Source organism: Manis pentadactyla, chromosome 16 (genome assembly GCF_030020395.1).
Source record: "Manis pentadactyla isolate mManPen7 chromosome 16, mManPen7.hap1, whole genome shotgun sequence".
Taxonomy (NCBI): domain Eukaryota; kingdom Metazoa; phylum Chordata; class Mammalia; order Pholidota; family Manidae; genus Manis; species Manis pentadactyla.
This window is the reverse complement of record NC_080034.1, coordinates 29,438,131-29,465,378: the sequence shown is the minus strand read 5'-3', so window position 1 is coordinate 29,465,378 and position 27,248 is coordinate 29,438,131. Positions and strand designations below refer to the sequence as shown.

Sequence of the window (27,248 nt, the reverse complement as noted above, 5' to 3'; positions counted from 1 at the left end):
ACTTGCCTCTGGTTCTTGGTGGCTTGTGTGTCTCAAATTGCAATTCCTCTGCTAATCCTGACTTAGCTTATTTGCTGCTCAATTATCTTTGTTGTTTAATTTTTAAGATTGACAGTTCACATCAGGTCTGGATGTGATGAGTCTGAAGTCAGTTTTCAAAGTTGTAGAACCTTCCTTCAGCCCTCCAGGTTTTAGGAACTGCGGCCATCCCTCGACTGTATGGACTGTGACTTATCTAGTGGCCAATGATTCCCACCTTTCTCTCCTTATCTCCTGTTCCCACCTGTTAATCCTCTTACCAATAATTCCCAAAGTGGAAGAAAGAAGACAAACTTGTACTGTTGGCCTCATTGTTTAGAAACCCTGTGTAAATTTCTCTGGGAAACTGGGTGAAACAATGGAGCCAAATGATACTGAATGGAGGAATTATTTATCTTTCCTCCTTTATGTTCTGGGAAAACATAAATTAGTTGGTTGTGACAGTCAGGAGGAATCCTGTCTGTGGTATGAGTCTTTTGCCAGACTTTTTGCCAAAAATGTGGACACTGGAGTGTTATGAAATTGAGGGGACCACGTCCTGCACCACCTTCTTCAGATACAGTGGGAACTTGGGCCCTACCACTGTGCCTAAGCACCAAGCTGGCCAAGGGCTGGGGTGGAAGATGGCAAAGGAGGAGTAATCTTTAACAGAAGCACTAACTGCCCCTCTTACTCTCTTTTCAGAAGTGGTTTCTCCAAACAGCCCCCTTGTTCTTTCTTAGATGCCTACACTTGACTATACCTTATCCTGCTTGTACATATGCAATGAAACACTTTAGCTCAGACCTCTGTATAGGATGACCTATTTGTCTACAGTGGCTAATGTAAAGTTACAAATAGCTGCTCACTCTCAAGATAGCTGCATAGTATTATTTAACTGTCTCCTGTATTTCTTGCAAGAAGGTAATTGAACCTAGTGGCTTGATCCAATTAAAGCTGGATTTTTTGGCATGAATATTTTATTTTTCATAAGGAGGCACACAAAATCTGGTTGTCTCTTTTTTTGTGAGTTAGTAGCCACAGGTGATCCATTAATAATTAGAGGTTGTGAAAAACTTCATTTCTTAATTTGTAAAAACAGGAACAATAATTCTTGACGTTAGCGCTACCAGGCTTCTTACTGAAATCAAATGAGATAATCATAGCTATTTGTTGAGCTACTCTTCTTTGGGTGCTGTACACACTTGTGTGAGCTAGGTACCAATAGCACGCCCAATAAACAGAATAAAACTAAATGAAGAGGTAACTTGTCCAAAATCACACTGCTAAAAATTGGTGGGTCAGAATTCAAACCCAGTTCCATCTAACTATATAAAGCTTATGTTTTTCTCACTGCTTCCCTAAAAGACATACATTGTGGGACTACACTTAGCAAGATACTTGCCCTAAGCCCTTTAATTACTCAATTATCTCAACAGTACTTTGGTATTAGTATTATTGCCCCTCTTGTACAGATAAAGAAATGGAGGCCCAAAGAGGTTAGGTAACTTTCCCAAGGCCATGCAGACTTGGAGTAAGGAAACAAATGGTTTAAACGTCCCTAAGCGGCACTATTCGTTTGTGTAGCATGCATGTTTGGCTTCCCAGCTCTGTAAAGTTTGAAAAAATTAATGCAACGCAAATGCCTGCTGGGAAAACAGCAGTGATATGGGAGCGAGTTCTCTACGTGAGAGTGTATGAATGACATGGCACTAGAGCTGAAACCAGTCCATATTCAAGGACGCAGCATAAACGTGTGGGAATACAAGGTGCGACCGCAGCAGTGCACCTGCTTAGGCCGCTGGAAGCAGAGAGAGGTGCGCACGCGCGCAGAAGCCCTGCGAATCGTAGGGGTACCTGAGAGGTCATCCCGCCTCTAGGTGGTGACAAGCGAGCTTGGCTGTCACCGCAACCCGGCACCACGCTCTTTTGCATCCACCAGTGCCGGGGCTCTGGGAATCCGGTGAAAAGCAGCTCCTTCAGGTTGGAGGTTCCGGAGTTCTGGAAGCTGGAACACAAGGGAGGGAGGAAAGCAAGGGCGGGTGGGCGACCAGTCCAGATATCCGCCAACTCCAGGGAGACAAGCCACTTCCCTTTCTATCCCTTGAGGTAACGCGAGACTGGGCGGGGTCTGGCTTCGGGGCGGAAGCGAGGGGAGATCCCGGTTTGAGGGCGTGGTTGGAGGCGGGAGGAGCCGGCTGGGGCGCTCGGCGGGGTACCACGTTCTAGTCAGCGTCCAGCTCCCGCGGGTGCAGGTTCGCCGAACTGGACGTCGTCCTTGGGAACACCGGACCCCCCTCTCCCCTCGGGAGGAACCGTCCCTCCCTCCACCTTCGGCTTCACTGCAGGCGAGGCCTCCATGGAGCAGCTCCTGGCTCAGCTGTGTGGCACCAGCCCGTTGCAACCGCTCCCGGCGTGGGAGGGGGACACCACCGGCCACTGCTTCACCCAGCTGGTGCTCAGCGCCCTGCCCCACGCGCTCCTCGCTGTGCTTAGTGCCTGCCACTGGGGCACCCCGAGGTGGGTAGAGATGGGTGCAAGACTTCTGTCCATGTGTGCCTGCAGACCTCACTGGAAACCCACATCCCTGGGGCAGTGTAATAACAGTAGTGAAGTCTGGAGTAGGGCAAAAGTAGAAAAAAAGCTGGGCAATACCACTTGCAGCAGTGTGGCTGTTTGGGGGCAAGTTACCTTTCTTCTCTATGCCTCAGCATTGTTGAGAGGTTTAAATCAGATAATGCAGGTGAGCGTATAACACAGTGCTTGGCACGTTTTTAAAGGCCATGCATAGTAGAGGTTTATAGATTTTCAGATGTCCAAACAGCTGTTATTAATTGGAGGCAAAATTGGGTGAACAATGTTTTTAGCCAAAGAGGATAATTTGTATTGAAGTTGTAGGACCACTTTCTCACCACTTACATCTATGAAAGCTCATGTTCCTCTGTTAAGAAAAAGCATATGTACTCAGCTAGAAAGGAAGCAGTAGGTAGACTAGAAGAGCAAAAACCAAACCGTAGTCCTTCCTGGGTTTGGGTGCTATAAGGTGTGGCTGCTAAACTCACCTTGATTTTGTACTTATTCCTGTATGGCTAGATAGGGCTAAAATTAGTTTCACTCTGCCTACTGGCAAGGCAGGAGGGAAGTCTAGTCTGCCTTGAGGTGTCCCTAGTGTGTGTGTCTCTATCCAAGATGAATTAGGGAGCTGATGAATCCCTTCCTTGGGAGGGAGAAGTTTTGGATCTGCTTGGTCTAGGAGGAATCCTGATTTGTCCCTTATGCAGAATGAGACAAAGTCTGGAGAGGGTTAGTCAGATAGCACAGACATCCACAAGCTGCTCAGAGGAGTAGCTATTAAAAATTGACACAGTCCTCTGGGAACTCACAGTCTAAGAAGGCAAGAAAGATCATCTTGTAATCAATAGAAATTGTGATTATCTCACTTTACTTTTCAAGCTTTTGTGCATTGCTGAAAAGGGTTAGAGAGATCCAGAATCTCAGACAGGGAAGGACTTCAGAGGGCTCTGGGTCCAGACTCCTCACTGCTCTGATTAGGAAAATGGGATGCATAAAGGGAAAGAGACTCTCCCAAGGTCATAGACTAGTTGATGGCCAAATCAGGGCTAGTGTTCTGTCCCCACATTTCAGGAAATAGAATAGTTAAAGATTGACTCTTATTGCACTATAAACCCCTCCACAGAACTGATCAGCTGGACTTTTTAAAGGACACCCAAAGCAATTTTAATGCATGGTTAGTCTTTTTCAGTAACCCAGCCTTGCTCACAAAAGGAATAACAGATTCAGTCCTCTTTTTATATGAACCTTCAAGTCATTCTCAGATTCACTGCTGTAGGCATGCTTTCCTATACTTGATTTTTAATGCATACTGGTCACCCTTTTGTTTATTAAAAATGTTTTTTTTTGCATGCCAAGAAGATATAGACAAAACTAAAAAGTTTTTCTTCAGCTAATGGAGTCAACAATGATTCACACCACCTTCTACAACCACTGGAGAGTAGAATATTCTGAGGGTTCATAAAATTTAGGTTAGAGAAGTAGAGTGTAGAAGCTGTACATAAATCAAATTTGTATTAATCCAATATGCTTCAGGTGAATTTAAGGGTTATTTTAGATAGATACTTTTGTAAAAATGATTACTCATCCCTTAGTGGTTATCTGTATGAAAATTTAGGATTTCTTTTTTTCTAATTAAAGTCTTCATGTGTGGTACAACCTTCACTCAAAATTGTTAATTTCTGTGGTGAAAAAATGATCAGAAATGTTATGGGTAGATTAGAAAATGGATAAGATCGATCCAGAAAAACTTCCTCAGAGAAAAGGCCCTGGTTTCCAGGGTAAAATGGGATAGAAATAAGGTCTACAAGGCAGGAAAAGGAGTTGATTCCCTCTAGGTGAGTGAGTCATTGTACGTATGTCTGGGCCTTGAGTCAGCCGTAATGTGCCTCCTTCTCTCTTTTCTTCCCATCCCCAGGAACCCAGGTTACACCCTACACTGCAGTCCTGGCTGGCGCCTTCGAGTTGCAGCCTCCTTGCTGCTCGCCATCTTTCCACTGCTAGACCTTCTTCCAGTTGCTTTGCCACCAGGGGCAGGCCCAGGGCCCATAGGACTGGAGGTGCTTGCAGCGGGTGTGGCAGCAGTGGCCTGGATCAGCCACAGCCTGGCCCTATGGGCGTTGGCTCATTCCCCTCATGGCCACTTCCGGGGGCCCTTGGCCTTGGCTCTGGCTGCCTTCCTGCCAGCCCCGGCCCTAGTGCTCACCCTGCTGTGGCACTGCCAACGAGGCACGCTTTTGCCCCCACTGCTCCCAGGGCCCCTCTCCCGCCTGGGCCTTCTCATTCTGCAGCTGGCTGCACTCCTGGCCTATGGAATGGGCTGGGCAGTCCCTGGGGAGGCTCAGGAACCCTGGACCCAGGAGCTCCTCCTCTCCGAGGGTCAGGAACCTGAGGTAGCTGAAGATGGGGAGAGCTGGCTGTCACGCTTTTCCTATGACTGGCTGACACCCTTGCTGGCCCGAGGGGCCCGTGGGGAGCTCCGGCAGCCCCAGGACACTTGCCGCCTCCCCCAAAGACTGCACCCAGCCTATCTGGCCCGTGTATTCCAGGCACACTGGCGGGAAGGGGCCCAGCTGTGGAGAGCCCTATATGGGGCCTTTGGGCGGCACTACCTGGCACTTGGACTGCTGAAGCTGGTGGGGACCATGCTGGGATTCTCAGGGCCCCTGCTGCTGTCCCTCCTGGTGGGCTTCTTGGAAGAGGGGCAGGAGCCACTAAGCAGTGGCCTGCTTTATGCTCTGGGCCTGGCCGGGGGTGCCGTACTAGGTGCTGTGCTACAGAATCAATATGGGTATGAGGTACGGAAGGTGACACTTCAGGCACGGGGGGCCGTGCTGAACATCCTGTACCAGAAGGCTTTGCAGCTGGGGCCCAGACGCCCTCCTGCTGGGGAGGCCCTGAACCTGCTAGGCACTGACTCTGAGCGGTTGCTCAACTTTGCTGGGAGCTTCCATGAGGTCTGGGGCCTGCCCCTGCAGCTGGCCATCACCCTCTACCTGTTGCACCAGCAGGTGGGTGTGGCCTTTGTGGGTGGGTTGATCCTGGCACTGATGCTGGTACCCGTCAACAAAGTGATTGCCACCCGGATCATGGCCAGCAACCAGGAGATGCTACAGCACAAGGATGCGCGGGTTAAGGTGAGAGGGTGCTTCAGGTCCCTCAGCAATCTGGAGACCCCAGCAGCATGCTAGTCCCCAGATTTCCATGCACAGTGCCTGAGGGAGTGAGGGTGATCTAGCAGTTAAGAGCTCAGACTGGAGAAAGGCAGGCATGGGTTCACATCCCATCAACAGGTGCTAATTACCTCAGACATAACTGAACCTCTTTGGGCCTCCCTCATCTGTAAAGTGACAGCAATGATAATAGCTTGTCTCATAGAGTTGTTGGGAGGCTCATATGAGGTAATACTTGGTACAGTGCCATTCACAAAGCAAGCACTAAATGAATGTGGCCCGTTAAATAGAGTATTAGCTCATGCAACCCTAAGCAGCAGCCCTAAGAGGTAGAAGAAACCAAACAGATTTTTAGTGTTCAAGACAGGACCCAAGTCTCCCACTTCCTCACCTTGGGCACAGACCATCCCATAGCCGCCTGTGGAGAGAGCCAGGAGAACCCCAGCTACCTCTTAGGGCCAGGCTCTGGGGAAGGGAGTAGGGAACTCTTCTGCCTGGGCCAGCTTTGGTGTTGAGGGTCTGGCTGAGTCAGTTCTGGGTCTGCAGTGGTTGTGGCCACTTTCACAGAGGGGATGGCAGGCCTGGGGGTCCCTACAACACAGCTGCCAGCCTCTTCCTGGAATAGCTCAGAGTACTAATGAGGGAGCAGCTGTCCCTGGTAATGGCATGTGGCCTTTTCCCCTACCCATGGCTAGGTCTCCAGGGCCTCTGGGAAGGCACTCAGTGCCTCCCTGACTTGCAGGCTGGGAATGTATGAATGTTAGGATCCAAGGAGTTCCTCTGTCTTGCCTTGGCCCATTGGCCTGTCTGTCCCTGGGCTGTAGTGTGGCTTCCTACACCTGCATACTCTGACAGGAATGGCTCCCATACCGCCCAAGTCATGGGCTGGACTGGGGACCACCCCTAGAAGCCCAGGGAAATAATCTCCAGTCCCTCATCTCATGGAAGGAGTGCTTTTACCCCAGTGTGGTAACTCTCCTGCACCATCCATCACTTCATCTCCTAGGGAGGTGGGGGGATTCCAGCTCCAACCTGCCCCAACCGAAACATGGAGGAGAAGTGAAAGCCTGGCAGGGGAAGCAACCCAGGGCTGAAAAGGGTTTGCAGGCAGGATTTCCAGCAAGGGCTGGGGTGAGGAAAAAGGCCAGGGCTACGGAAGTAGAGAGAATCCAGGCTCAAAGTACTCGAGCCAGCAGTGACTAGGCAAAGGAGAATACAAATTAGCAGCATCTCCTCTTCACACTGCCGTCTTGTCCCTGTCCCTAGCTCATGACAGAGCTGCTGAGTGGCGTTCGGGTCATCAAGTTCTTTGGGTGGGAGCAGGCACTGGAGGCCCGAGTCGAGGCCTGCCGAGCTCGAGAGCTGGAGCGACTCCGGGTCATCAAATACCTGGATGCAGCCTGTGTGTACCTGTGGGCTGCTCTGCCAGTTGTCATCTCCATCGTCATCTTCATCACCTACGTGCTCATGGGGCACCAACTCACTGCCACCAAGGTGAGGACTAGGAGAGGCGGGGCTGGCTGTAGGAAAGCATGGGAGGGAAGCAGCCAAGGAGACAGCAGTGGAGTGGGGAGGTAGGCTCAGGCCCTCAGTGCTGGCTGGGAAGGAGGGAAGAGGGCTCCCTGACTGCCTTATCCTTCCCTAACCAAGGGGAAATTCTCAGAAGGAAGCTTTTCCTGGTGTCTCAGATAAATAACCCTTCCCTTGGGGAAGGAATTCCTTTTTTCCCTCTCATCTGTCTTCCTCTCCAGCTTCTAGTCAGGCCCAGGCTCCATGTCAGGTTCTCGTATCTTTGTTCTCTGAAATCCTTGGGAAAAATCTGTGATCTAGTGCTGGCTCTAGCCAGAGGCATATGATGTTGCTTCTTAGAAATTCTGAGAAGGCCTCAGAATGAGGTAGGCCTGTGTGCTTATCAAGGTGCAACCTGGATCCTTGGAGGAACATCTGAAATTTCTAAGACCCTTGGCACAGCCACGTCTGCCACCTCTGACCCAAGGATTGTCCAGCCAGCCCCTCAGCTCTGCTCCATCTTCCCTCCACAGACCTGTCTGTAGGGCCACCCACCGAGCAGACCTTCAAATAGCTCCTGGGCTTCAGGTGATGCTTCACCCCAACTTCTCCCCTACTTAGGTATTTACTGCCCTGGCTCTGGTGCAAATGCTCATTCTTCCCCTCAACAACTTCCCGTGGGTGATCAATGGCCTCCTGGAGGCCAAAGTGTCCTTGGACCGGATCCAGCGTTTCCTTGACCTTCCCAACCACAACCCTCAGGCCTACTACAGCCCAGGTAATGGGAAGCTGGAGGGCAGACTCTGGCACAGGGTGGGGAGGAAACTAGCCCCTAGGGTTCTGTATATAGATGCTGCCAAGAGAAGCGAGAATCCAGGCAGAGTAGGTGGCCATTTTCTGGGAGAGAATCCTCAAACCAAGACAGGATGAATTAGCCCTGAGCAGGTAGATATGGGGCAGGCAAGCCAATGACATGCCCCCGGTTTGCCCTCCCCCAGCAGATAGGTTGTAGATTAGAAGCCCAAGTTGAATGGCTTCTTCCCTGTTCAGATCCCCCCGCAGAGCCATCTACAGTATTGGAACTGCATGAGGCCCTGTTCTCCTGGGACCCAGTTGGAACCAGCCAGGAGATCTTCATCAGCCACCTTGAAGTGAAGAAGGTCAGATACCCTAAGAGAGTCCTCAGACTGATGAGGGAGATGCAAATGCAGTGACAAGTAAACAAGGATGGAGCCAATCATAGCTAGATGCCCTGTAGCTATAATTACCCATGGAAGGACTGGAGGGGTTTTGGTGAGCAGGTTCTAATCAGAGAGGAGCTGACACCTCATCTCTGAAGGTCATTCCTCCAACACATGACTTTTTCAGAGTAGTGACATCTCTCCCTGGTCTTTAGATGGCTCACATCCACCCAGTCCAGGTCAAGAAAAGTGTCTCTCCCTGTCCCACAAAGGCTGTTGGGTTCAGAACAGACCCCAGAGCTTACCCAACATCTCTTCCAGGCTGGGGGGCTTAGGGGAGAGGCCCAGCAGCCCCTTCAGAGAAGGATTTTAGTCTGATTTAAAGGAGTCACACCTTGTGACTCACACCTCAGCACACATCATCAAAGAAACAATTGAAAGAACATTCCTGGCAGGACAGAGGCTTCTCTTCACCCCAGTCCTGTGTGCTGAGTCTTGCGTTTACACTCTCCCCTGACCCCTGTCCAACCCTTTGCCCCACAGCTCAACCCAGCATTCTCCAGTGGTGCCTGAACTTCCGCTGCCACATTTGGCTCACATTTCTGGCTAGGGCTGTGTGTTTTGTTTTCCCTCTTAGTTCAGGCAAGACAAGGCTGGAATATCTTAAAGGAATTTTACTAATGTGTCAGTTGGGGCTTTTTTGGATATAAGTCATAGAAACTCACTGGAGCTAGCTTGAGCAAACAAGAATTTATAGGGCTATGGAGATGAATTGCAGAACCCAAGCATGCAGCTGGATTTCAGCAACAGCCCAGAACCAGGCCTCAACTCGCAGAGCTCTCTCCTTCTGTCCTCTTCTCTGTGTTTACCTCACTCTTCTCTCTCTGTGGACTGCTGTCCATTGAGCAGATGTGACTGCAGAGAGCCCCTCCCTCTTACAGGGTGGGAAGGGTCTCAAATGGGTCTGGTGCCCACTTGTATGTGGGTCAGCCCATTGGCAAGGTGGTGCATCACCAACAAGCTTCCGCGAGCCCCACCTGTTGCAGTAGGAGGAATTTCTTTCCTTTGAGTACAGGAAGATAGCACCATGAATGTATGTTACAACTAAGAAATTAAAAGAGAACAGAAAATTTTAAACTACAGATCACAAAAATGGGCACGTGGGCAAAGCACTGCTTTTTGCACTCACGTATGGTAATTCTAGCTGCAGGTGAATTTAGCCAGCCCAGCATCCAGGCCCCTGCAGCCTGGGGTCCTTCCCTCCGCTCTCCCTGTCTCTGAGGATGCCTGCCTCAGAGCTTTCATTAGAAGTTCTAAGGCAGTTTTCCTCCCATTCTTTCTGGCCTACTGCTTCTCTCCAAGGCCCTCTGCACAGTGAAACAGATAGCTCCTCTGATGGAGAATAAAACACCCACTTCCCTAGGCCCAGTATGGTGTAAATCACTGAGGCACAGCTTAGCCTTTGGGGTGGAGAGTTCTTGCCCTCTAGACTAACTAGGGCCTAGAGAGAGGCCTCGTTTGGATGACTGGCAGTCCAGGGCCTCAGACCTGATCTTTGTGTGGCTTCCTTGCAGGGTGTTCTGGTGGGCATCGTGGGGAAGGTGGGCTGTGGGAAGAGCTCACTATTGGCTGCTGTCGCTGGGGAGCTCCATAGGTAAGCAACTTCTAGCACCCTCCTGTCTTCAGCTTTGCCCTTCAGCAAACACTTGCCTAGCCTTTTTCATGACCAGAGATGCCAAAATGAACAAGACGCTGTCCCTTTCTTGGGAGAGTTTTCAGTCTGGAAAGAGGAAGGCAGTAGAGACGGTGAGTTATAATCATCACTTTAGAGTGTGAGATGTGCTGTAATAGTGAATGAAGAAATAAATAGAAACATCCAGCACCAGCTGCTCTTTCAGAAAACGTGGTTGTACAAGGAAGGGATCCAGAGAGGCACAGAGGTGTGAAGGAGAGCCTTCTGATTTCACAGTGAGAATGAATGAGTTCAGGGTGGGGGCCACACTCCTCTGAGCTTCTGAGTACTTCTAGATATGACAGCTGCTTGGTTGTAGCTAAAGAACAGTTTCTTCCCTTCCTAGTCCAGAATGAGCCTATAGCCTCCTTAGGACCCCTTGACCCTAGTGGCTTCCATCCAGAGAGCCATGTGACATGAAAGGGGACCCTATATAGAAGACAGCAGTCTGGAGAGGCTTCTGGGAGGCAGGGGCTGGGCATGGAGGGATGCAGTTGCGAACTGACTCCCCATGCTGCTGGCCTGGTTCTCTGCAGGCTGCGTGGGCGGGTGGCAGTGTGGGGGCTGTCCAAAGGCTTTGGCCTGGCCACCCAGGAACCCTGGATCCAGTTTGCCACCATCCGAGATAACATTCTCTTTGGGAAGGCATTTGATGCCCAGCTGTACAAGGAAGTGCTAGAGGCCTGCGCTCTCAATGATGACCTCAGTGTGAGTACCTGGCCCCGAAACCTCCTCTTGGCTGCCTGCTTCCCTTGACACCTCAAGTCAGAGACTTGTGTCTCTGGGAAAGGGTTGTTTCTACTCAGGCATCGTTTACCTGGGGCTGGCTGTCAGGCTTAGCACTCCTGGACTGTTCGGCTGCTCCATTCCCCCTTCCGCATAGGGCCTGGAGGGGTGGTGGTGACTGGGTGTTCCTCCCAGCAGCTGGGGAAACCTTTGGGCATCTGGGCCTATGGGAAGGTTCCCTCTGAGGTTTAGTTCTACATAGGTCCAGCTAGTGGTTCTGATTCAAGATGCCCTTCCCAACCTCCCACTGAGAAGGCTTGGGAGAATTAAGGTTACTCTAGGGAAGCCTGGCAAGCCCCTTAGACCCTCCACATCCAGAGTCCTGAATTTAGTGGGGATGAGATTCTACATTTCTCCCACTTCCCCACCCAGCCCCCATGTTCCCTGAAGGACTGTCATCACTGCCACCCTGTCCAGGCAAAGGTGGAACTTCCCTGGAAAAGAGGATCTTTGACTTGACCAGGGGGCATCTTATGTCTATGTCTATATCATTCATTTCTATATCAGGCTTTTCCTAAATGTCTACTGGGTGCTGGAAACCTCTAGGCACTAAGAAAAGTGATGAGTAACAAAGCTTTCCCTTCAGAGGACTCACCATCTGGTGGACCACAGGTGCTTCCTTTGATACAGGGACCCCTTAGCTAAGGAGACTGCTCCTGAGGCCACAGGAAGGCTCAGGGGACATGCCTCCTCCAAAAATCTATGAAAGCTTCACATCGAATTTGTATATCATCACCCTGGCCTGTTAAAAAGGCTGGCAGTGAGTGACAGCAGCAGATCTACATTTGTGTCCCGTCCCTTAGTAGCTGTAGGACAACCTTGGACATGGTAGTTCCTTGGAACTTTGTTTTTGTCTGTGAATGAGAAATAACACCAACTTCATAAGGCTGTGGGTATTGGAGGAGATGATGCCTATAAGTGCTAAGCACTTAGAAAGTGTTCAACAAATGCTAGTTGTTGAAATCATGGTTTATCCTCTCTGGCTTGCTCACCCCAAATTCAGGTCCAGTCCCCTCAAGCTCCCTGGCTATCTTGACTCCCGCCACCTCTTCCCTGCAAAAGGGTGGGACATGAGGTAGAAGGTATTAGGGAGCTCACTGACCAACACTGGGGGACCCTGTCCTGTCAGATCCTACCTGCTGGGGACCAGACAGAAGTGGGAGAGAAGGGTGTGACCCTCAGCGGAGGACAGCGGGCCCGGATTGCCCTTGCTCGCGCTGTCTACCAGGTAAGTTAGGAACGGGGAGAGGGAGTTCGGGAGCCTCAGAGAGAGGGAGGACAGAGATACTTTCATCAGTTTCTTCCCTCCCTACTCCATTCTCCTGAGGTGGTGCTCCCTTGGCCATCCCACCCACCTTTGTAGATTCAAAGCAGAAGTAAAGGCTCTTTAAAAAATATGTGGCTTGAGGCAGTGGGACCCAGCAAAGCAGAGCATTGGCCCTGAGGCTTTGACTTTGCTTGACTGGAAGGAAGTCCATCCTCAGGTCTCATCTCCTCTGATACTGCTATAGAGATAGCCCCCAGAGCTCCTCTCAACCATCTTCTCTGACTCACTCAAGATTAAGACCTCGGAGAGGTCTGGGTTCTAGCTGGAGGACCTGGGACTAGTTGCCCACGGTGCCCCTGCTTCCTAGGAAAAGGACCTCTATCTCCTTGATGATCCTCTGGCTGCTGTGGATGCAGATGTGGCCAACCATCTCCTGCACAGGTGCATCCTGGGGGTGCTGAGCCCCACCACGAGGCTGCTCTGCACACACCGCACTGAGTACCTGGAGGAGGCTGATGTGGTGCTGCTGATGGAGGCTGGGCGCCTCATTCAGGCAGGTAATGTGGGCCCCCGGGGGAAGCCCAGGCAAAGGAGGGAGCCATCTGCCTGGGTTTGACAGGGGAAGGACAGATGGTGGTCAAGTGCAGGCTCTATTACCCCTCCATGTGTGGCCTGGGCCCAGTCTTCCTTCTGTCTGATGGGAGACCTTGTCCTGCCTTCACAGAACTGGTGGGAGGAGATGGAAAGAAGCCCTGGTGTGAGCAGGAGAGAAAGATGCACACTGGTGAAATGCGCATGGGTTTGGGACTCGGGCTTCATGCTGTGTGCTCTGAACTGCGAAGCCCAGGATCGCTGAGAACAGTCTCATGTCTGTGGAGAAGAGAAAGCAGTTTTAGAATAGTCTTTTTATTTAAAAACAAAATAAAACAAAAACAAACCTCTGGTTGATTATCAATCCAGAGGGACATGACCGTCTGCAAGTTACTGGGAGAGAAACAGGAGGAACGAGGCTTCACCAGAGTGCTCGGAATTCGGTGAAGTGGGAGGGAAGAGCTCTGCTGTCATGAGATGTGGCTCTGGTCAGGGGACTCCCAGGTGGCTGTGACTGTCCTGGGGGTGATCGTTTGCTGTCTGTGCTGGCTGGACTCCAGACACAGATGGACTTGCTGGTCCTGCCCAGAGTCTGGGGATCCAGGGCAGGGCTTAGCTGGGGTGGGTCAGGAAGGAGGTCCAAGGGGAATGAGAGGTGGGCCGGCACTCACATTTACAAAGGCACAGTGTCTTCTCAGAACAGCCTCCTCCTAAGCTCCCCTGCTGCCTTCCAGGGCCTCCCTCTGAGATTCTGCCATTGGTACAAGCTGCCCCCAGAGTCTGGACGGCAGATGGACAAGAGTCCGATTCAGGTATGGCCCAGGGGTGAGAGGAAAGGGCTTGCTCTTCACCACCACACTTACAGATACAAAGCTTGCCTGCCCCTCACACTGAAGTGCTCAGCTGTCATCCAACAAACCTAATCCCTGCCCTGAGCTCCCCAATCCTCACAGCCACAGCCCAGTCAATACGGAGCCCAGAGAAAACAAAGGAGGTGCTGGAGGTAAAGGAAAACACATCTGGCCGTCTGCTGCAGGAGGAAGGCAAGAAGGAGGGTGCTGTGGCCTTGCCCGTGTACCGGGCATACTGGCGGGCTGTGGGCTGGGGCCTGGCCCTAGCCATCCTCTTTGCTCTGCTCCTCATGCAAGGTAGGAGCAAACCCCGGAGCCCCTTGTCCCACCTGCAGCCCTGTCATCTAGGTCCCCATCACATCCATCACAAAGGCCAGAGGCTCACCAGGCATGGGCAACAGCTGGGACAGAGGCGTGCCCCCAATTCTAAGGGAGTTCCAGGGCCAGAGGGGTGCACTCTGTAGCCAGCCTTGGAGTCAGATTGGAAGATATGCTCCTAAGGCTGGCTTCCCATCTACAAAGTCAAGATCATGCTCTCCCCAGAGCTGGAGAGCAATGGGCGCGGGAAAGAAGTGCACACTAGGGAGGACATGGGGGGATAGTGGCAGTGGGGAAGGCCAGGGGAGTGCAGAAGGGTAGAAACTAGAGTCAAGGGAGGAGGAAGAGGGTGTCTGGATAGAACGAAGCAGATGAACCTCTCTCACAGCTCTGTTTTCCCCATTCCCGTGGAGCCACCAGAAATGCTGCCGACTGGTGGCTCTCCCACTGGATCTCTCAGCTGAAGGCAGCCAAGAATAGCTCCCAGGAGGCACCAGCCCTGACCAGCCGGGGCTCCGCAGGGCTTCTCTCGGCCCAGCTGCTCCTCTTCTCCCCCAGAAGCCTTTGGTAAGTGGGTGCACTCAGGACCAGGCCTGGTGCACCGAGAGGGGTTGCCAGGCAGGGAGTGAGAGTGGGGGGCTGGTCTTCTGGTGGGAAAACTGGCAGGGAAGGGAAGGGGCCCCTGACTGGCCCTACTTTTGGTTACTCACAACCCCCTCCCCACCACGCAGCACCTCAGACCTCCCACAGCCCCAAGCTGCCCCCAATGGCTCCTCAGACATCCGTTTCTACCTCACTGTATATGCAACCATTGCTGGCGTCAACTCCCTCTGCACCCTCCTCCGGGCAGTGCTCTTTGCGGCAGGCACACTCCGAGCGGCTGCCACCCTGCATCGCCGCCTGCTCTGCCGAGTCCTTATGGTGAGGGAGTGGGAGGGTGGGGGTGGCATGGGGCAGCCCTCCCAGAGCCTGGGCACCATTGGGGGCCCCATCCTCCCTCCTAGTCTGAGAAAATAGCCCGTCTCAGATGGGTGCAGCACTTGGCAGTTTGAGACCTGGAGAGACCAAGTGCAGAGCCACTGCCTGGGTTCAAACCCAGTTCCTTAAACCTATAGCTTTCTCATCTGTAAAATGGGGAGGAAAGCATCTCCCTTAGAGTCCACTTTGGACTTGAAATGCAGAGGGCTGAGTTTATCACCCCTAGTTCATGCAAGGTCCCTTTTTGATTGATTGGTTTATCTATCCCCTTTTATCTGCACCCCCTATTTCCATCCCCCCTCTTTTCTCGATAAACATGTTCTTAGTGTGTTTAATATGTATCTTTTTGTCTTGCAAAATGTTTTGTGTGCACATATTTTATAAATGACATTCCATTTCTTATGACTTTTACTCAGGGCTGTTTCTAAGAGCCATCTCTGTTGCATTGTGTATATCTAGTGTATTGCTAATAGGATTATGAGGACTAAATTAATTAGCACATGGGAAGTGCAGTAGTGCCTGGCACATACTAAGTGCTCAATTATTATTAGTGATCTTATTACCAGGCCCTTTCTTGTCCATTATATTAGGGCCTCGTAATAACCCTGCATGGTAGGTACTGATATCCCTTTCTGCAGATGAGGAAACTGAGGTTCTGAGAGCGTAAGTGACCTGGGCAAGGCTCGTGCCAGGGAGAGCCAGGCCATGAACCCAGTCCTCTGTGGGTCTCCCCATTGTCTGTCAGGGAGCAGCTGCCCACTGTTGTGCCTCTCCTCCAGGAGCCAAGGAGGGACATCTTCAGGCTGTGAAGGGATTAGTTTTTCATAGGCTGACATTAGAAGGGGCTTTAGAAAGTCCTTTGACCTAGTCCCCTGCCTTAAGATAGGACTATCCCCTGAGTAAAGGCGGAGAGTTTGGGGATGGGGAAGGTGGGAGAAGGGCTAGGGCTGTCTCTAGGACGGTGGTCTAAATAGCTAGCAGTTACTCCATGACAAGCAGGCTGTGCCAAGCACCTGACCGCTCTGTGTATATATACAGTCTTTCATCTTACTAACAGCTCTGTGAGGTGCAATTTCATTACTATCCTCATTTTTGAGATGAAGATCCAGGGGCCTTTTGAGAGATTAAGCCCCTTGCCTGGGGTCTCACATCTAGTTAGTGGCAGGGCTGGGACCCAAATAGCAGTCTGACTCCAGAGACGGAGTGTTTAACCAGGAAGTAATACTGACTTTAACCGCTGCCCTCCCACTTTGTCCAGCCCCAGACAATCAGGATGTTCCTCCTGACATCTAACTAAATCTCATTCAGTGGCTTCAAGTCCCCATCTTCTGGAGAGAAATTTGCTCCCTGCCCTCAAAAGGGGAGGAGGCTTGCCTAGCACAGAGGTAGAGGAATGAATGGCATGGCCTCTCGGGGTTGCCACTGGCCAGAAGGATGGGGGAGTCTCTATCTACCCTAGGATATTCTTCCTCCAAGCTCTGCCAGCCCCTGCTCTCTGCCCCCAAACTCTGGGGGCAAATCCTTTCCTCTACCTGGGGCCTTTCTCCCCACCCCACCTCCCCCAGGGCTGCCCCCAACCCCTCTTCTGCCAGACCCTGCCCTTCCTCAACCACACTCCCTCTCCCAGGCACCAGTGACTTTCTTTGACGCCACGCCCACGGGCCGGGTCCTCAACCGCTTCTCCTCAGATGTGGCCTGTGTGGATGACAGCCTGCCCTTCATCCTCAACATCCTCCTGGCCAACGCAGCGGGCCTGCTGGGCCTCCTGGCTGTGCTGGGCTCTGGCCTGCCCTGGCTCTTCCTGCTGCTGCCACCTCTGAGCGTCATCTACTACCGTGTGCAGCGCCACTACAGGGCCTCCTCCCGGGAGCTGCGGCGCCTGGGCAGCCTCACCCTGTCTCCACTCTACACACACCTGGCTGACACCTTGGCCGGCCTCCCTGTGCTCCGGGCCACCGGGGCCACCTACAGGTGTGCGGAGTCTGCCTCTCTCAAACAGAGCCAGGGGATGAGATGCTGTGGGCAGGGGGACTTCAGGTCTCCTAAGAAGAGAGGGTGGGTGAGGGCAGAGGAGGAAGAGGAAAGAAAACAGACAAAAAGTGATAGGTATGGAGGCAGAGCAGACCCTCAGCAGGAGAGCATGCCGGCCTCTCTACCCCTGAGGTGAGGCCTGTGATCTGCTCCAGGAAGGAGGCGTTCTGTGGGGAAGGAGTCTGGGCAGGTCAGTGTGACAGCCAAGTGGCCTTGCTTCCCTCCTGGTCTCCTCCAGGTTTGAGGAAGAGAACCAGAGGCTCCTGGAGCTAAACCAGCGGTGCCAGTTTGCAGCTAGTGCCACGATGCAGTGGCTGGACATCCGACTACAGCTCATGGGGGCAGCTGTGGTCAGCGCCATCGCAGGAATCGCCCTGGTGCAGCACCAGCGGGGCCTCGCCAACCCAGGTACCGCCCTGGGACCCTTCCCTCTCCCCTCAGGAGTGTGTTAGTCCCAGCCCCTTCTCTGCACCGTCCCCCCAACATTTTCGCCTCCCACCCAGGTTCCCTGTGAGACTGTTGGAATTCTCATCACCCCTGTTTTAGAGTTGAGGAAACTGAGTCTCAAGGGGTCATTCACCCTGGTGGTGGTGGACCTGAGACTGGAAGGAGTCCTCTGACCTTTGTCCCTTCCCTGCCCCACCCCACCCCCAGCACTTGGCCCTGGCCTGCCCCGTCTTCCACCTAGCTGCCCTCTAGCCTCTCCAGGCCCACTCCCCTCTCTTGCGTCTAGCCTCCTGCCGTTGTGGTCTGGGTCCTGCTTCTCTGCTGGCTTCCTTTAAATGCCCACAGTCCACAGCTTGGATGCTTCCATTCTGCCCCATGTGCATCCCATTATCCCGGCCTCCCTTAGCAGCTGGTGCTCTTTCCCCCCAGGACTGGTGGGCCTGTCACTGTCTTATGCCCTGTCCCTGACGGGGCTGCTCTCGGGCCTGGTGAGCAGCTTCTCGCAGACAGAAGCCATGCTGGTGAGCGTTGAGCGGCTGGAGGAGTACTCCTGTGACCTGCCCCAGGAGGCCCAGGGCTGGCCGCCACAGGTAGGCCTGCACCCGCACCCCACGCCTGGCCGCTGGAGCCCCAGAGGACCCTCCTGACATCCCGTCTTTCCCCCAGTTGCTTTCCTTTCACTCCTCACCATCTTTCTCAGTTCCTCTAAGGTCCCCACACGATCTTCCCATTTTTCCCTGGGGTCCCTCATCTTTGTGTCTGTTCTCCCATCTCCTCTGCACTTGCCCTTGCTTTCCTCTCACAGCATCCATTTCCCACTGTTCTCCCCCACTTCCACTCTCCAGCCACCCCCCACTCACTCCTCCATGTCTCACACATCTCCCACCCTCTCCATGGACCCCACCAGCTGGGCACCAGCTGGCTGAGCCAGGGAAGCGTGGAGTTCCAGGATGTGGTGTTGGTGTACCGGCCAGGGCTGCCCAATGCCCTGGACGGGGTGACCTTCTGCGTACAGCCTGGGGAGAAGTTGGGCATCATCGGCCGCACAGGCTCCGGCAAGTCTTCCCTGTTGTTGGTGCTCTTCCGGCTGCTGGAGCCCAGTTCGGGGCGAGTGCTACTAGACGGGGTGGACACCAGCCAGCTGGAGCTCGCCGAGCTCAGGTCTGGGGGAGGGAGAAGAGGGGAGCCAGTCTACTGGCACTTAGAGAAAGGCCCAGCTGGGAAGGTTTTATATAGTTCAGGGCAGCCAGGGCCGATCAGGGGGTGGGACAGAGGGTAGGACAGGCAGGCGAGGATACCAAGTTCCTTTTGCTCAGGGGCAGACTCAGAGCTGTGGTCTCAAGGTCCTCAGGCTGACGCAGGCCCACCTTGCCAGTTTCTTCTTTCGTGTACTTGCCAGCATACACCCTCCATTCCAGACCACCAGCCTGCTTTCTGAAACAGAGCCTCCCACAGTGCTGTGCCCGAGATTCTGACACCCTCAGCTCTCAGGCTCTGCAGGAGGTGCTTGGGACAGCTCGGGCCTGGGCCACTTGCCCCTGTGGCCTCATCTAGAGCTGAACACCCTGCCACGACCATCACCAAATTAGCCTAGTATCATTTTTGCTGAGTTCCCTGACATGGGAAGGGGAGGAACGCTCTGTCTTCAAGCCCATTACTGGTCCTGGGCTCTGGCCTTAGCCTTCCTGCCTTCTCCTTTAACCTGTGGTGGTCTTACCTTAGAGCTCCTCAGGACTCAATTCCAGGCCTGCCTCCAACCTTGAAGCACCCCCCCCCCACCCACCGTTCAAACTCTCTGGTCCTTGACAGTCACTGCTTCCCTGGTGACTGCTGGAGTCAGGGCCACACAGTTGAGGCCACTCCTGTTCTCTGTATTCTCTGCCTCAGTGAGATGTAAGCCCCTCATGGTCAATCAGGCCTTTGGCTTTTCGGGTATTCCTCATAGCACTGGTATAGTTCTAGGCATGGCTGGCCAACTGGGAAGCAGAGGGGGTTATGTTCAGATCTTCTCCCCAAGCCATCCTGGAGGTGCTAGATCTGGAGCTAGAACCTGTGCTGGGAGCAGAAGTGGCTGCATCTCCAGCCGAGACCCCATGTCCTTTCCCTCCTTATCCCCCAGGTCCCAGCTTGCTATCATTCCCCAGGAGCCCTTTTTGTTCAGTGGGACTGTTCGGGAAAACCTGGACCCCCGGGGCCTGTATGAGGACAGGGCCCTGTGGCAGGCCCTGGAGCAGTGCCACCTGAGTGAGGTGATCGTATCCGTGGGTGAGGACTAGGCCTTTCCCTGCTGGGTGGCAGAGGAGGGAGCGAGGAGAGGCCGGGCCTAGGGGTGAAGGTGCTGTGCCTTGCAGGTGGTCTGAATGGCAAGCTGGGTGAGGGGGGCCGGAGCTTATCCCTTGGGCAGAGGCAGCTGCTGTGTCTGGCCAGGGCTCTCCTCACAGATGCCAAGGTAAGGCGAGAGAAAGAGACATTCAAGAGGGTGAGGAAGAAGGTAGGGGACCTGGCAGGAGAGAGGGAACAGGTTTGGGAGAGGTTTCAGTGGACCAGGTTGGTTTTCTTTCCTTTTAATGCTTTAGAGCTGGAGATGGGGGCTGTGGGCCAGGCTGGGCCAGACTAGGAGCTGAGGTCTGGGGGTTGGGGCTTAGCTGACCCTCTTCTTCCTCCTCCTTAACCGTCTCTACATGTGTCAGATCTTGTGTATTGACGAGGCCACAGCAAGTGTGGATCAGAAGACAGACCAGCTGCTCCAGCAGACCATTTGCAAACGCTTTGCCAACAAGACAGTGCTGACCATTGCCCATAGGTTGGGAAACATTCAGAGTGAAAATTAATCAGGTGCTATGGTGGCATGGACCTAGAGCCTCCCTTCCTTTCAGGGGCCCGAGGGGTTAGGGTCTAGAGATCCCAGCCCCTGCCAGAGTCTCAGCTCATTCTCTAGGCACTGACCCAGGCCCTTTGCAGAGCATTGTCTGAGGGAATCTGCAGCCCCGCCCCTAGCACAGAGCTAGGGCTGCCCCAGCACTGCAGAGCTGTGGACAGATCCATGCTGCCCAGGAGAGGAGAGGGGAAAGCAGGTCAGCTTTCTTCAGGGCGTTGTCCTCCTTCCCCCCACTGACCACCTTCTCCCACACAGGCTCAACACCATCCTGAACTCGGACCGGGTGCTGGTGCTGCATGCAGGCAGGGTCGTAGAGCTGGACTCCCCTGCCGCCCTGTGCAGCCGGCCCCACTCGCTGTTCCAGCAGCTGCTGCAGAGCAGCCAGCAGGGAGCCCCCTCCCCTCCCTAAGGGCCCCGCCCTGATCGCCCACCCTGCAGGCCTGCTCACTGTCTTACCCACTGCTGGGGGGCGCAGATGTGCTGGCTGCTTGTTTACATTCTCCTCTGTAGATCTACCTCTCCCTCACCTCCCCAGAGGGGAAAAGGATACCTGGGCTCCCTCTTTGGAAACCAGTGTTCTTGGGAGGCAGAGTCTTGAGCTTCCTCAGTACCAGGCCTCTCCTCTGACCCTCTTACATCTGGGGCCTCCGGGACACTTTTCCAGCAAAAGAGCCCACATGCACTTTCATAGTTTTATTTGATAAAATTCCCATCTTACATTCTGTGTACTAAAAAAATAATATTTCTGGTGTGGGGCAGAGGTCCCTCTGTGTGCCCCGCTGAGGGGTGGTGAGGAAGGACCACTCCAGTCTGAGGGTGGAGGAGGTGAAGGAGGGGCCGGAAAGCCCCCACGTCCATCACAGTGCAGTAGTCTTTCCAGGCTCTGGGGGCAGGTCAGGGGGTAAGGGGAGCCCTGCCGGCAGCATGCTAACCTGGCACTCCTGGTCCTGACACGCCGGGGCATAGTGTGGGGCAGGGTAGTAACAGGGCACAGCAGGGCAAACACCTCGGCGCCAGGCCCTCAGGGTCAGCAACACTGTGGACAGGACCAGGGCAGCAGTGAGGGCCCCAAATACCACCACGGCCACCAGGCTAGACTCACCTAGCCCGGCCTCCTGCCTCCGCACCACCTCTTTCACTGAGATGCGCAGCAGACCAGCCCCCACACTGTGGGGGACAGGCCCTGTGGCAGGTGCCACCACAGCCGAGGTGGGCCCCAGGGGGATGCCCGCTGTGGTGGTGGGATCTGGGACAGGTAAGACTAGCTCACAGGTCTTGCCACCATAGCCACTGGGGCAGAGACAGTCAAAGTCATGGACGCGGTCCCGACAGCGGGCTCCTCTCTGGCATGGGCGGCTGGCACAGTCATCCAGGTTGATGGTGCAGAAGCGTCCAGCAAAGCCCTCAGGGCAGAGGCAGGAGAAGCGGTTTATGCCATCCAGGCAGGTGGCGCCGTTGGCACAGGGCCGCATCAGACAGTCATCTGCATTCACCTCACAGCGGGCACCCACAAAGCCTGCCAAGCAGCGGCACGTGAAAGTGAGGGCAAAGCCCTGGTCATCCTGGCACTGCCCGCCATTCCGGCATGGGGATCTGGGGTGAGGAAGAGGGCACTGAGACCGACTTACACCTGCAGAGTACCCTGGGCAGCATCCTGACCACTCTCCCACCCCTTTTCCAGCTGTGCCACCCTGAGCTACTCTCTGAGCCTGAAATGCCTTATTTTAGAAATGGGAATACAAATAGCTATCCAAATTGTGAGGGTTAAATTAGATGATCCAACGTCAAGCAGTTGGCACAGGGCCTGGCCCAAAGGCAAGAAGCCTATGATCAGGCCTGAGGCAGAAATGAGAACGAGTCCAGCCCGCCCTGCAGGTCCGTTCCCTCATTCACAAAGAGGCATGAGGCTGCTGTGTGGAACATCTTTAGGGGTTGCGTGCCAGCTCTCCTGGGAGGATGAGGGAGTCCTAGGTCCTCAACCTCCCCACACCCCCACCTCCCCAGCCAGAGCAGTCACACATTGAGCTGGTACACCTCCAGCTCCTACAGATTCTTGTTGGAGAAATAGTTCAGATGGAATGGAACTATTTCTTGAAAGAGTTGAGCAACCCTGAACGAGGGACACTTAAGCAGGCTGGGGTTTCATCCTGGGGTACCCTCATGTGGGACTTCTGACAGCTGTAATACCTCACCACCACCCTCCCAACAGTCCTGCCTCCTCTTCCCTCTGTCATCAGAGTCTCATCTAACCTCCCGTTCACCCCGAAGGCCAGTACTCACCCTGCCTGCTCGCAGGGTCCAGCCTTGCGCTCACAGTCATGCCCATGGAAGCCTGGTGGGCACATACAATGGTACTCGCCACCGCCATCATATACGCACTGGCCTCCGTTCAGGCAGGGGGTCTGCGTGGTGCAGATGTGCTCATCTGGACAGGAGACAGGGAAGGCTCTGGGTTAGCCCCTTACATCTGGCACCCAGACGTGCCCAGGCCCTACCCAGAGCTCTGTGGCATGATTCATACTACAAACCCACCCGAGGCTGGTATGGTGTCATGGGGGAAAACAACTGAACTTGGAGTCAGAAGGCTCCTAGCCCTGGCACTGTCTGTCTCAAAAGTGACTTCAGGCAAGTTGTATCTCATCTGTGGTTCTCACTTTTCATCTGTAAAAAGTACAATTTTCAGCAGCTGCCCTGCCTACCTCATGGGGTTATGTTGAGGACCAGTTCAGGCAACAGATAGTTATAAAGTCTAAAATGATACAATGCCATGTATCTGAGGGTTTGAGCCAGACACATCAGGTGCTCAATATAGATGGATTGTCTCCCAAGACACGTGGAGTCCCCAGTCCAACAGTTACCCCCTCTACTTCCCTACCTTTGTCACAGAACTTGCCCGCCCAGCCACTGTAACAGATGCACTGCCAGGGCTGGTGGCAGGTACCATGCTGGCAACCAGGCATCCGTACACAGCGCTCACAGTGCAGCCCCTCCCAGCCTGGGTCACACCTGATGGGGAGAAGCAGAGGCTCAGGGCTCTGGGTAGGCGGAAGTGAGGAAATGGAACAGGCAAGGCCAGAGCTGGGAACAGGAGGATGTGTGGTAGCTGCTAAGGGAAAGCCTGCCTATCCCGGGCAGGTGTAGGGTTGTGCAGAGTCAGAGGACACACGTATGGAATCAGACCATCAGACTCCAGCATTCAAGTCCTGGTTCTGCACTTTGTCTAACCTTTTCACATGTAAACTGGGGATACACGTGGCAGGGATGTGTTGAGGAAGAAATTGAATAAGATGATATCTATATAGGCCCCCAGTATAATTCCTGGCATGTCTGAGTTGCTCAGATATGCTTTAAAAAAAGAGTGACCTTGAAAGGTCATCAGGACTACCTTCCCCCCTTGATCCCAGGGTAAAGGCCTGATCTATTCTGGAGAGTCCCAAACACCCTCAGCCCCTCCAGCAGCTTGCCCTGTCAGCTTATTCCTTAGGTCCATACACAATTTCATCTTGCTACAGAATTTGCCCAAACCCCACCCCAGTGACTCAATAACCCAAATTCATTAGGAAAGATCCTCTTTCATAAGTGCTTCTTCCTAGCAACCCTCCCGCCCTGCAGGCTTTCTTTTCCAGGCTAAATTCTGTTTTCCTCCATCTCCTCCCTATGGCTCCCAATCTCCAAAATCTCTCAAGCTTCAAGTCCTTCTCCTGGTATTTTGAGGAGTGTTTCAGAATTCCTGGATCAGGCTTGGGAGAATAAAGAAGTGGGGAAACATACACTAGAAGTAAAAGAGGCAGGGCAAAGGGAAGCTGGGGGTCAGGGAGAGGCTGCCCAGTCAGCTCTGCCTGCCACCAGGGGATGGGGAGTGAACAGTGGGGTCTTAGGCCATTAGACCCTCTGCGCTGGAGCTTAACCTGGTGGGTGTGGAGGGCTGGGAGATGGGGAGCAAAGAGTCTGTTGGGAGCACGTGCTTGAGAGAGGTACCTGCAGGAGCCGTCAGGCGCACAGCAGCCGTGGGCCAGGTCACAGTGGGAGCTGCAGTCATCGGCTGCAAGAGATTGATGTGAGAGGGGTGAGCCCGCAGTCAGGGTTCGGCTCTCTGGGATACAGGTCTCCGGAGACTATTGGGAGCCCCAATCGTTGGGTGCCCTTAGCTCTGGGACAGAACAGACTCATCCTGTTCAAAGCTGACGATCTGGATCTCTCCAACCCATCGCAGCGGCTGCAGTGCCGTCTCCGGCCGGCAGAGGTCAACATGCAAGCGAGGGACGGCCGGACAGGGCCGGGACCCGAGCCCCGGGGCGCGCTCACCTCGGGCAGGCTGAACGGGTGCCCCCAGGATGCACAACAGGCACACGAGATGTAGGCAGCGGCAGCCGTTGGGCATGGTCAGCGCCGGCCCCAGGAGGGACGGACGGATGGACGGACGGACGTGCGGACACCTGTGGGTGGGACAGCTCAGACTAGCAGGCGGCCGGACGCGGGGATAGCGGCACGGATTCCGGTTCCGAGTGACAGGAGCCGAGGAGCGAGAGGGGCGTCCAGACAGAAGGGAATGGGAGCAGCGGGAGGGCGGGTGCGGGGAAGGGTTGAGCAGGAGAGAGGGTTGGAGGCAGGAACCCTGGAGCGAGCTCTCTGGGAAGGAGGCGAAGGATGGGAGGCGCGGGGCGAGGTCAGGGAGCGCGAGGGGCCGCGACTGGGAACGCAGTGGGCCCGGAGGGGTCAGCGTCTAGAGGCGGCCCTGATCACCGAGGGGACGCCGGGGCCAGTCTCCACTTGCTCCTTCGTGCCCTTCCTATCTCCGCCAAGCTCTGCTCGGCCGCGGCGCTGGGCCTGGAACCGCCAGAGCGCCCCTAGCCCTCTCGGTCCTCACCTCCGGCTGGGAGGCGGCGCGCCCCTGGGCGCAGAGCGAGGCCGGAACCGACGGGCTCCGCCGAGGGGCCGGAGCGCGGGGCCGCCCCTAGCGGGCTGCGGGGCCGGGCGCCGAGGTGGTTGCCATGCGAGCGGAGCGCTGGGGAATCTGGGGCTCAAGGCGACCCCGAGCGGCGGCGGCGGCGGCGGCTCCTCGCGCGCTCTCAGGCCGCCCGCCAGGGGCGGCGTGTGCGGGCGGAGCCCGCCTCCCCCACCCCGGGGCTGCCGCCGGCGCGTCCCCCACCCGCCCGCGCCCGGCGGCCGGCGGCCACCCCCTCCCAGCACTGCTCACACCGCGCCCGGGCGCTCGCCCCTTCCTCGGCGGCCCCGCGCTCCCCTGGACCCCCACCCTCCGCTGCCACCTAACCTCTCCCAACCTCGCTGTCTTCAACGAAAGGAGGAAATTATGGGAGTCTAAATGAGAGCCGACTGTCAAGTGCCGGCCAAATGAGCGCAGCCGTTATTCTCCCATCTCGCATCCCGGCTTTCCTGAACCGCGCCCCTCACCGCGCGCCCCACCTCTGCTCTCACCAGTCCGCTTTCCCATAACGCTTCTCAGTTATATCCCTTGCACGCTCAGGGCACACTTGCCTCTCCCAGCCCTCCTCCTGTCACCAAGCCACGCCTCCTCCGTTTGTAAATCCTGCATCACCTGCTACATCCATCTACTCTTGTCCTCCACGCTCTCAGCTTCTTTCTGATCTCTTTGCCCCATCCATAGCCTTCGAGGATCTACCTATGCTGACCTAAGTATCAGCCTGACCCACCTCTCTCCGTCCCTCCTTCCATCAAGTCTGTCTTTCCTATCCCATTCCTTTCCGCGACCACCACTGGGAAGCCTCCCCGGACCGGGAGCACCCCGGACTCTGTAAACGTGCCCCCCAAGTCCCCACTTCTGTACCCCGGATCACATCCATTCTTGACCTCAGGCTAATCGTCAGCTGCCTAAACCCAGAGCTCAAACTGAGAGGACCCCATGCGGAGGACTATCTCTCCAGGCCAGTGGCTCAGAGACACCTGGGCAAGGCAAAGACAGGAAACAGTTTGCGTAGGGCAAGAAGGCAGAGATCAGGAACACGACTGCTTATCTCTAGTTTCTTCACATGAAGATTTCACCAACTTTAAGCTCAAAACATTGGAAGGAGAAGCCCCTACCCTGTGGCTGTCTTCTCCACAGGGGCTGAGACGCTGGACTAATTTTTCTTGCTGTCTCCAATGGACAAAACAGCTTCACCCAGCACATGCCTCGAGCCAATTTACCAGAAACTCCGATCACCTCTTTCCTGAAGAGCTCTCTGAATTTGAGTGCCATGGCTCTAGCCACTTACTTTGTTTAAAAATTTTTTTTCAGTGAAAAATTGCAAACGACCTATAATGTCCCAAATTACTGGAGGCTAAATAGATTATGGTATGTCAACACGATGTGACTATTAAAAGTCACCTTTATGAAGTCTAGAGATGTTTAAAAAAAAGTAAGAATACGTTAAATGGGGATAAGAAAGCAAGAAACAAAGCAAAACCTATCTCAGTGTTGGCAGTGATTTTTTTACTCTAGACGATAGAAATAAAGGTTATTGTTTTCTTACCGAAGCTTTTCAACATTTCCCCCTTTTCCACAATGAACGTGTACAACTTCATTATAAAAGAAATTCAATAACATTAAAGAATTTTTAGAATATAATAAAAAGAAAAAATCACCCATGATCCTAACTTGAGAAAATCACTATTGTTTTGATCCCTTTTCCCAACCAGATGTTTTTTTAACCAGTGCTTATCATGTTGTATCCTGCTTTTTAAAAAAAAAAAACATGTACCTTTAATGTATCCTGCTTTTTTCTTTTTTACTTCACATCATATATTAATAGTCCTCAAATGGCATAATTATTTTTATGGCTGCCTGATATTTCAATAAATAAATGTATCATAATTTACTTAACCTAGCTCTCATTATGGGATACTTAAGTTGTGCTTACCTTTTTGCCATTATAAATTCATTCAACAAATATTTACTG

The 27,248-nt window shown here is 53.8% G+C and overlaps 2 protein-coding genes and 1 long non-coding RNA gene across 16 annotated transcripts in view; 1 reads left to right on the top strand and 2 right to left on the bottom strand.

Moving 5' to 3' along the window:
* LOC118928033 (uncharacterized) overlaps positions 1–2,061 on the bottom strand; it is a 32,274-nt gene extending 30,213 nt beyond the window's left edge. For all 5 annotated transcript variants that reach the window (XR_008994470.1, XR_008994469.1, XR_008994468.1 and 2 more), the window contains exon 1: positions 1,876–2,061. This is a non-coding gene — a long non-coding RNA (uncharacterized LOC118928033). The remainder of the gene's footprint in view (positions 1–1,875) is intronic.
* On the top strand, positions 1,868–21,078 carry ABCC10 (ATP binding cassette subfamily C member 10). 5 transcript variants are annotated; one of them, XM_036916820.2, is made up of 22 exons: positions 1,868–2,001; positions 2,367–2,538; positions 4,508–5,726; positions 7,029–7,256; positions 7,893–8,049; positions 8,322–8,431; positions 10,027–10,106; positions 10,721–10,892; positions 12,100–12,198; positions 12,605–12,794; positions 13,563–13,640; positions 13,782–13,976; positions 14,411–14,564; positions 14,729–14,918; positions 16,603–16,946; positions 17,245–17,414; positions 17,883–18,043; positions 18,361–18,614; positions 19,573–19,718; positions 19,805–19,902; positions 20,144–20,256; positions 20,587–21,078. In XM_036916820.2, the coding sequence occupies exons 2-22, from the start codon at positions 2,378–2,380 to the stop codon at positions 20,738–20,740; spliced, it is 4,473 nt and encodes a 1,490-aa protein (XP_036772715.2). In that variant the 5' UTR covers positions 1,868–2,001; positions 2,367–2,377; the 3' UTR covers positions 20,741–21,078. The 5 variants fall into 5 exon arrangements, 3 of the variants coding, with proteins under 3 accessions (XP_036772715.2, XP_036772717.2, XP_036772716.2); XM_036916822.2 differs by lacking the exon at positions 1,868–2,001 and adding an exon at positions 2,009–2,127; XM_036916821.2 differs by lacking the exon at positions 1,868–2,001 and adding an exon at positions 2,189–2,273.
* DLK2 (delta like non-canonical Notch ligand 2) lies at positions 21,010–25,805 on the bottom strand. Of its 6 annotated transcripts, none has more exons than XM_036916826.2 (6): positions 25,768–25,805; positions 24,637–24,767; positions 24,310–24,373; positions 23,207–23,337; positions 22,612–22,756; positions 21,010–21,924 (listed from the first exon to the last, which is right to left on the bottom strand). In XM_036916826.2, the coding sequence occupies exons 2-6, from the start codon at positions 24,710–24,712 to the stop codon at positions 21,189–21,191; spliced, it is 1,152 nt and encodes a 383-aa protein (XP_036772721.2). In that variant the 5' UTR covers positions 24,713–24,767; positions 25,768–25,805; the 3' UTR covers positions 21,010–21,188. The 6 variants fall into 6 exon arrangements, with proteins under 6 accessions (XP_036772721.2, XP_036772723.2, XP_057350277.1 ...); XM_036916828.2 differs by lacking the exon at positions 25,768–25,805 and adding an exon at positions 25,604–25,752; XM_057494294.1 differs by lacking the exon at positions 25,768–25,805 and adding an exon at positions 25,614–25,743.
* Positions 25,806–27,248: the final 1,443 nt, after the last annotated feature.

Excerpts from the sequence above, each read along its gene's own strand:
- ABCC10 (XM_036916820.2), top strand. The coding sequence starts at position 2,378 with ATGGAGCAGCTCCTGGCTCAGCTGTGTGGCACCAGCCCGTTGCAACCG. Across the intron at positions 2,539-4,507 it reads TGCCACTGGGGCACCCCGAG|GAACCCAGGTTACACCCTAC; the intron begins GTGGGTAGAGAT and ends TCCCATCCCCAG. Across the intron at positions 17,415-17,882 it reads GCGGGGCCTCGCCAACCCAG|GACTGGTGGGCCTGTCACTG; the intron begins GTACCGCCCTGG and ends CTTTCCCCCCAG.
- DLK2 (XM_036916826.2), bottom strand. The coding sequence starts at position 24,712 with ATGCCCAACGGCTGCCGCTGCCTACATCTCGTGTGCCTGTTGTGCATC. Across the intron at positions 24,374-24,636 it reads ACCCGTTCAGCCTGCCCGAG|CCGATGACTGCAGCTCCCAC; the intron begins GTGAGCGCGCCC and ends AATCTCTTGCAG. Across the intron at positions 22,757-23,206 it reads GGGCAAGTTCTGTGACAAAG|ATGAGCACATCTGCACCACG; the intron begins GTAGGGAAGTAG and ends TCTCCTGTCCAG.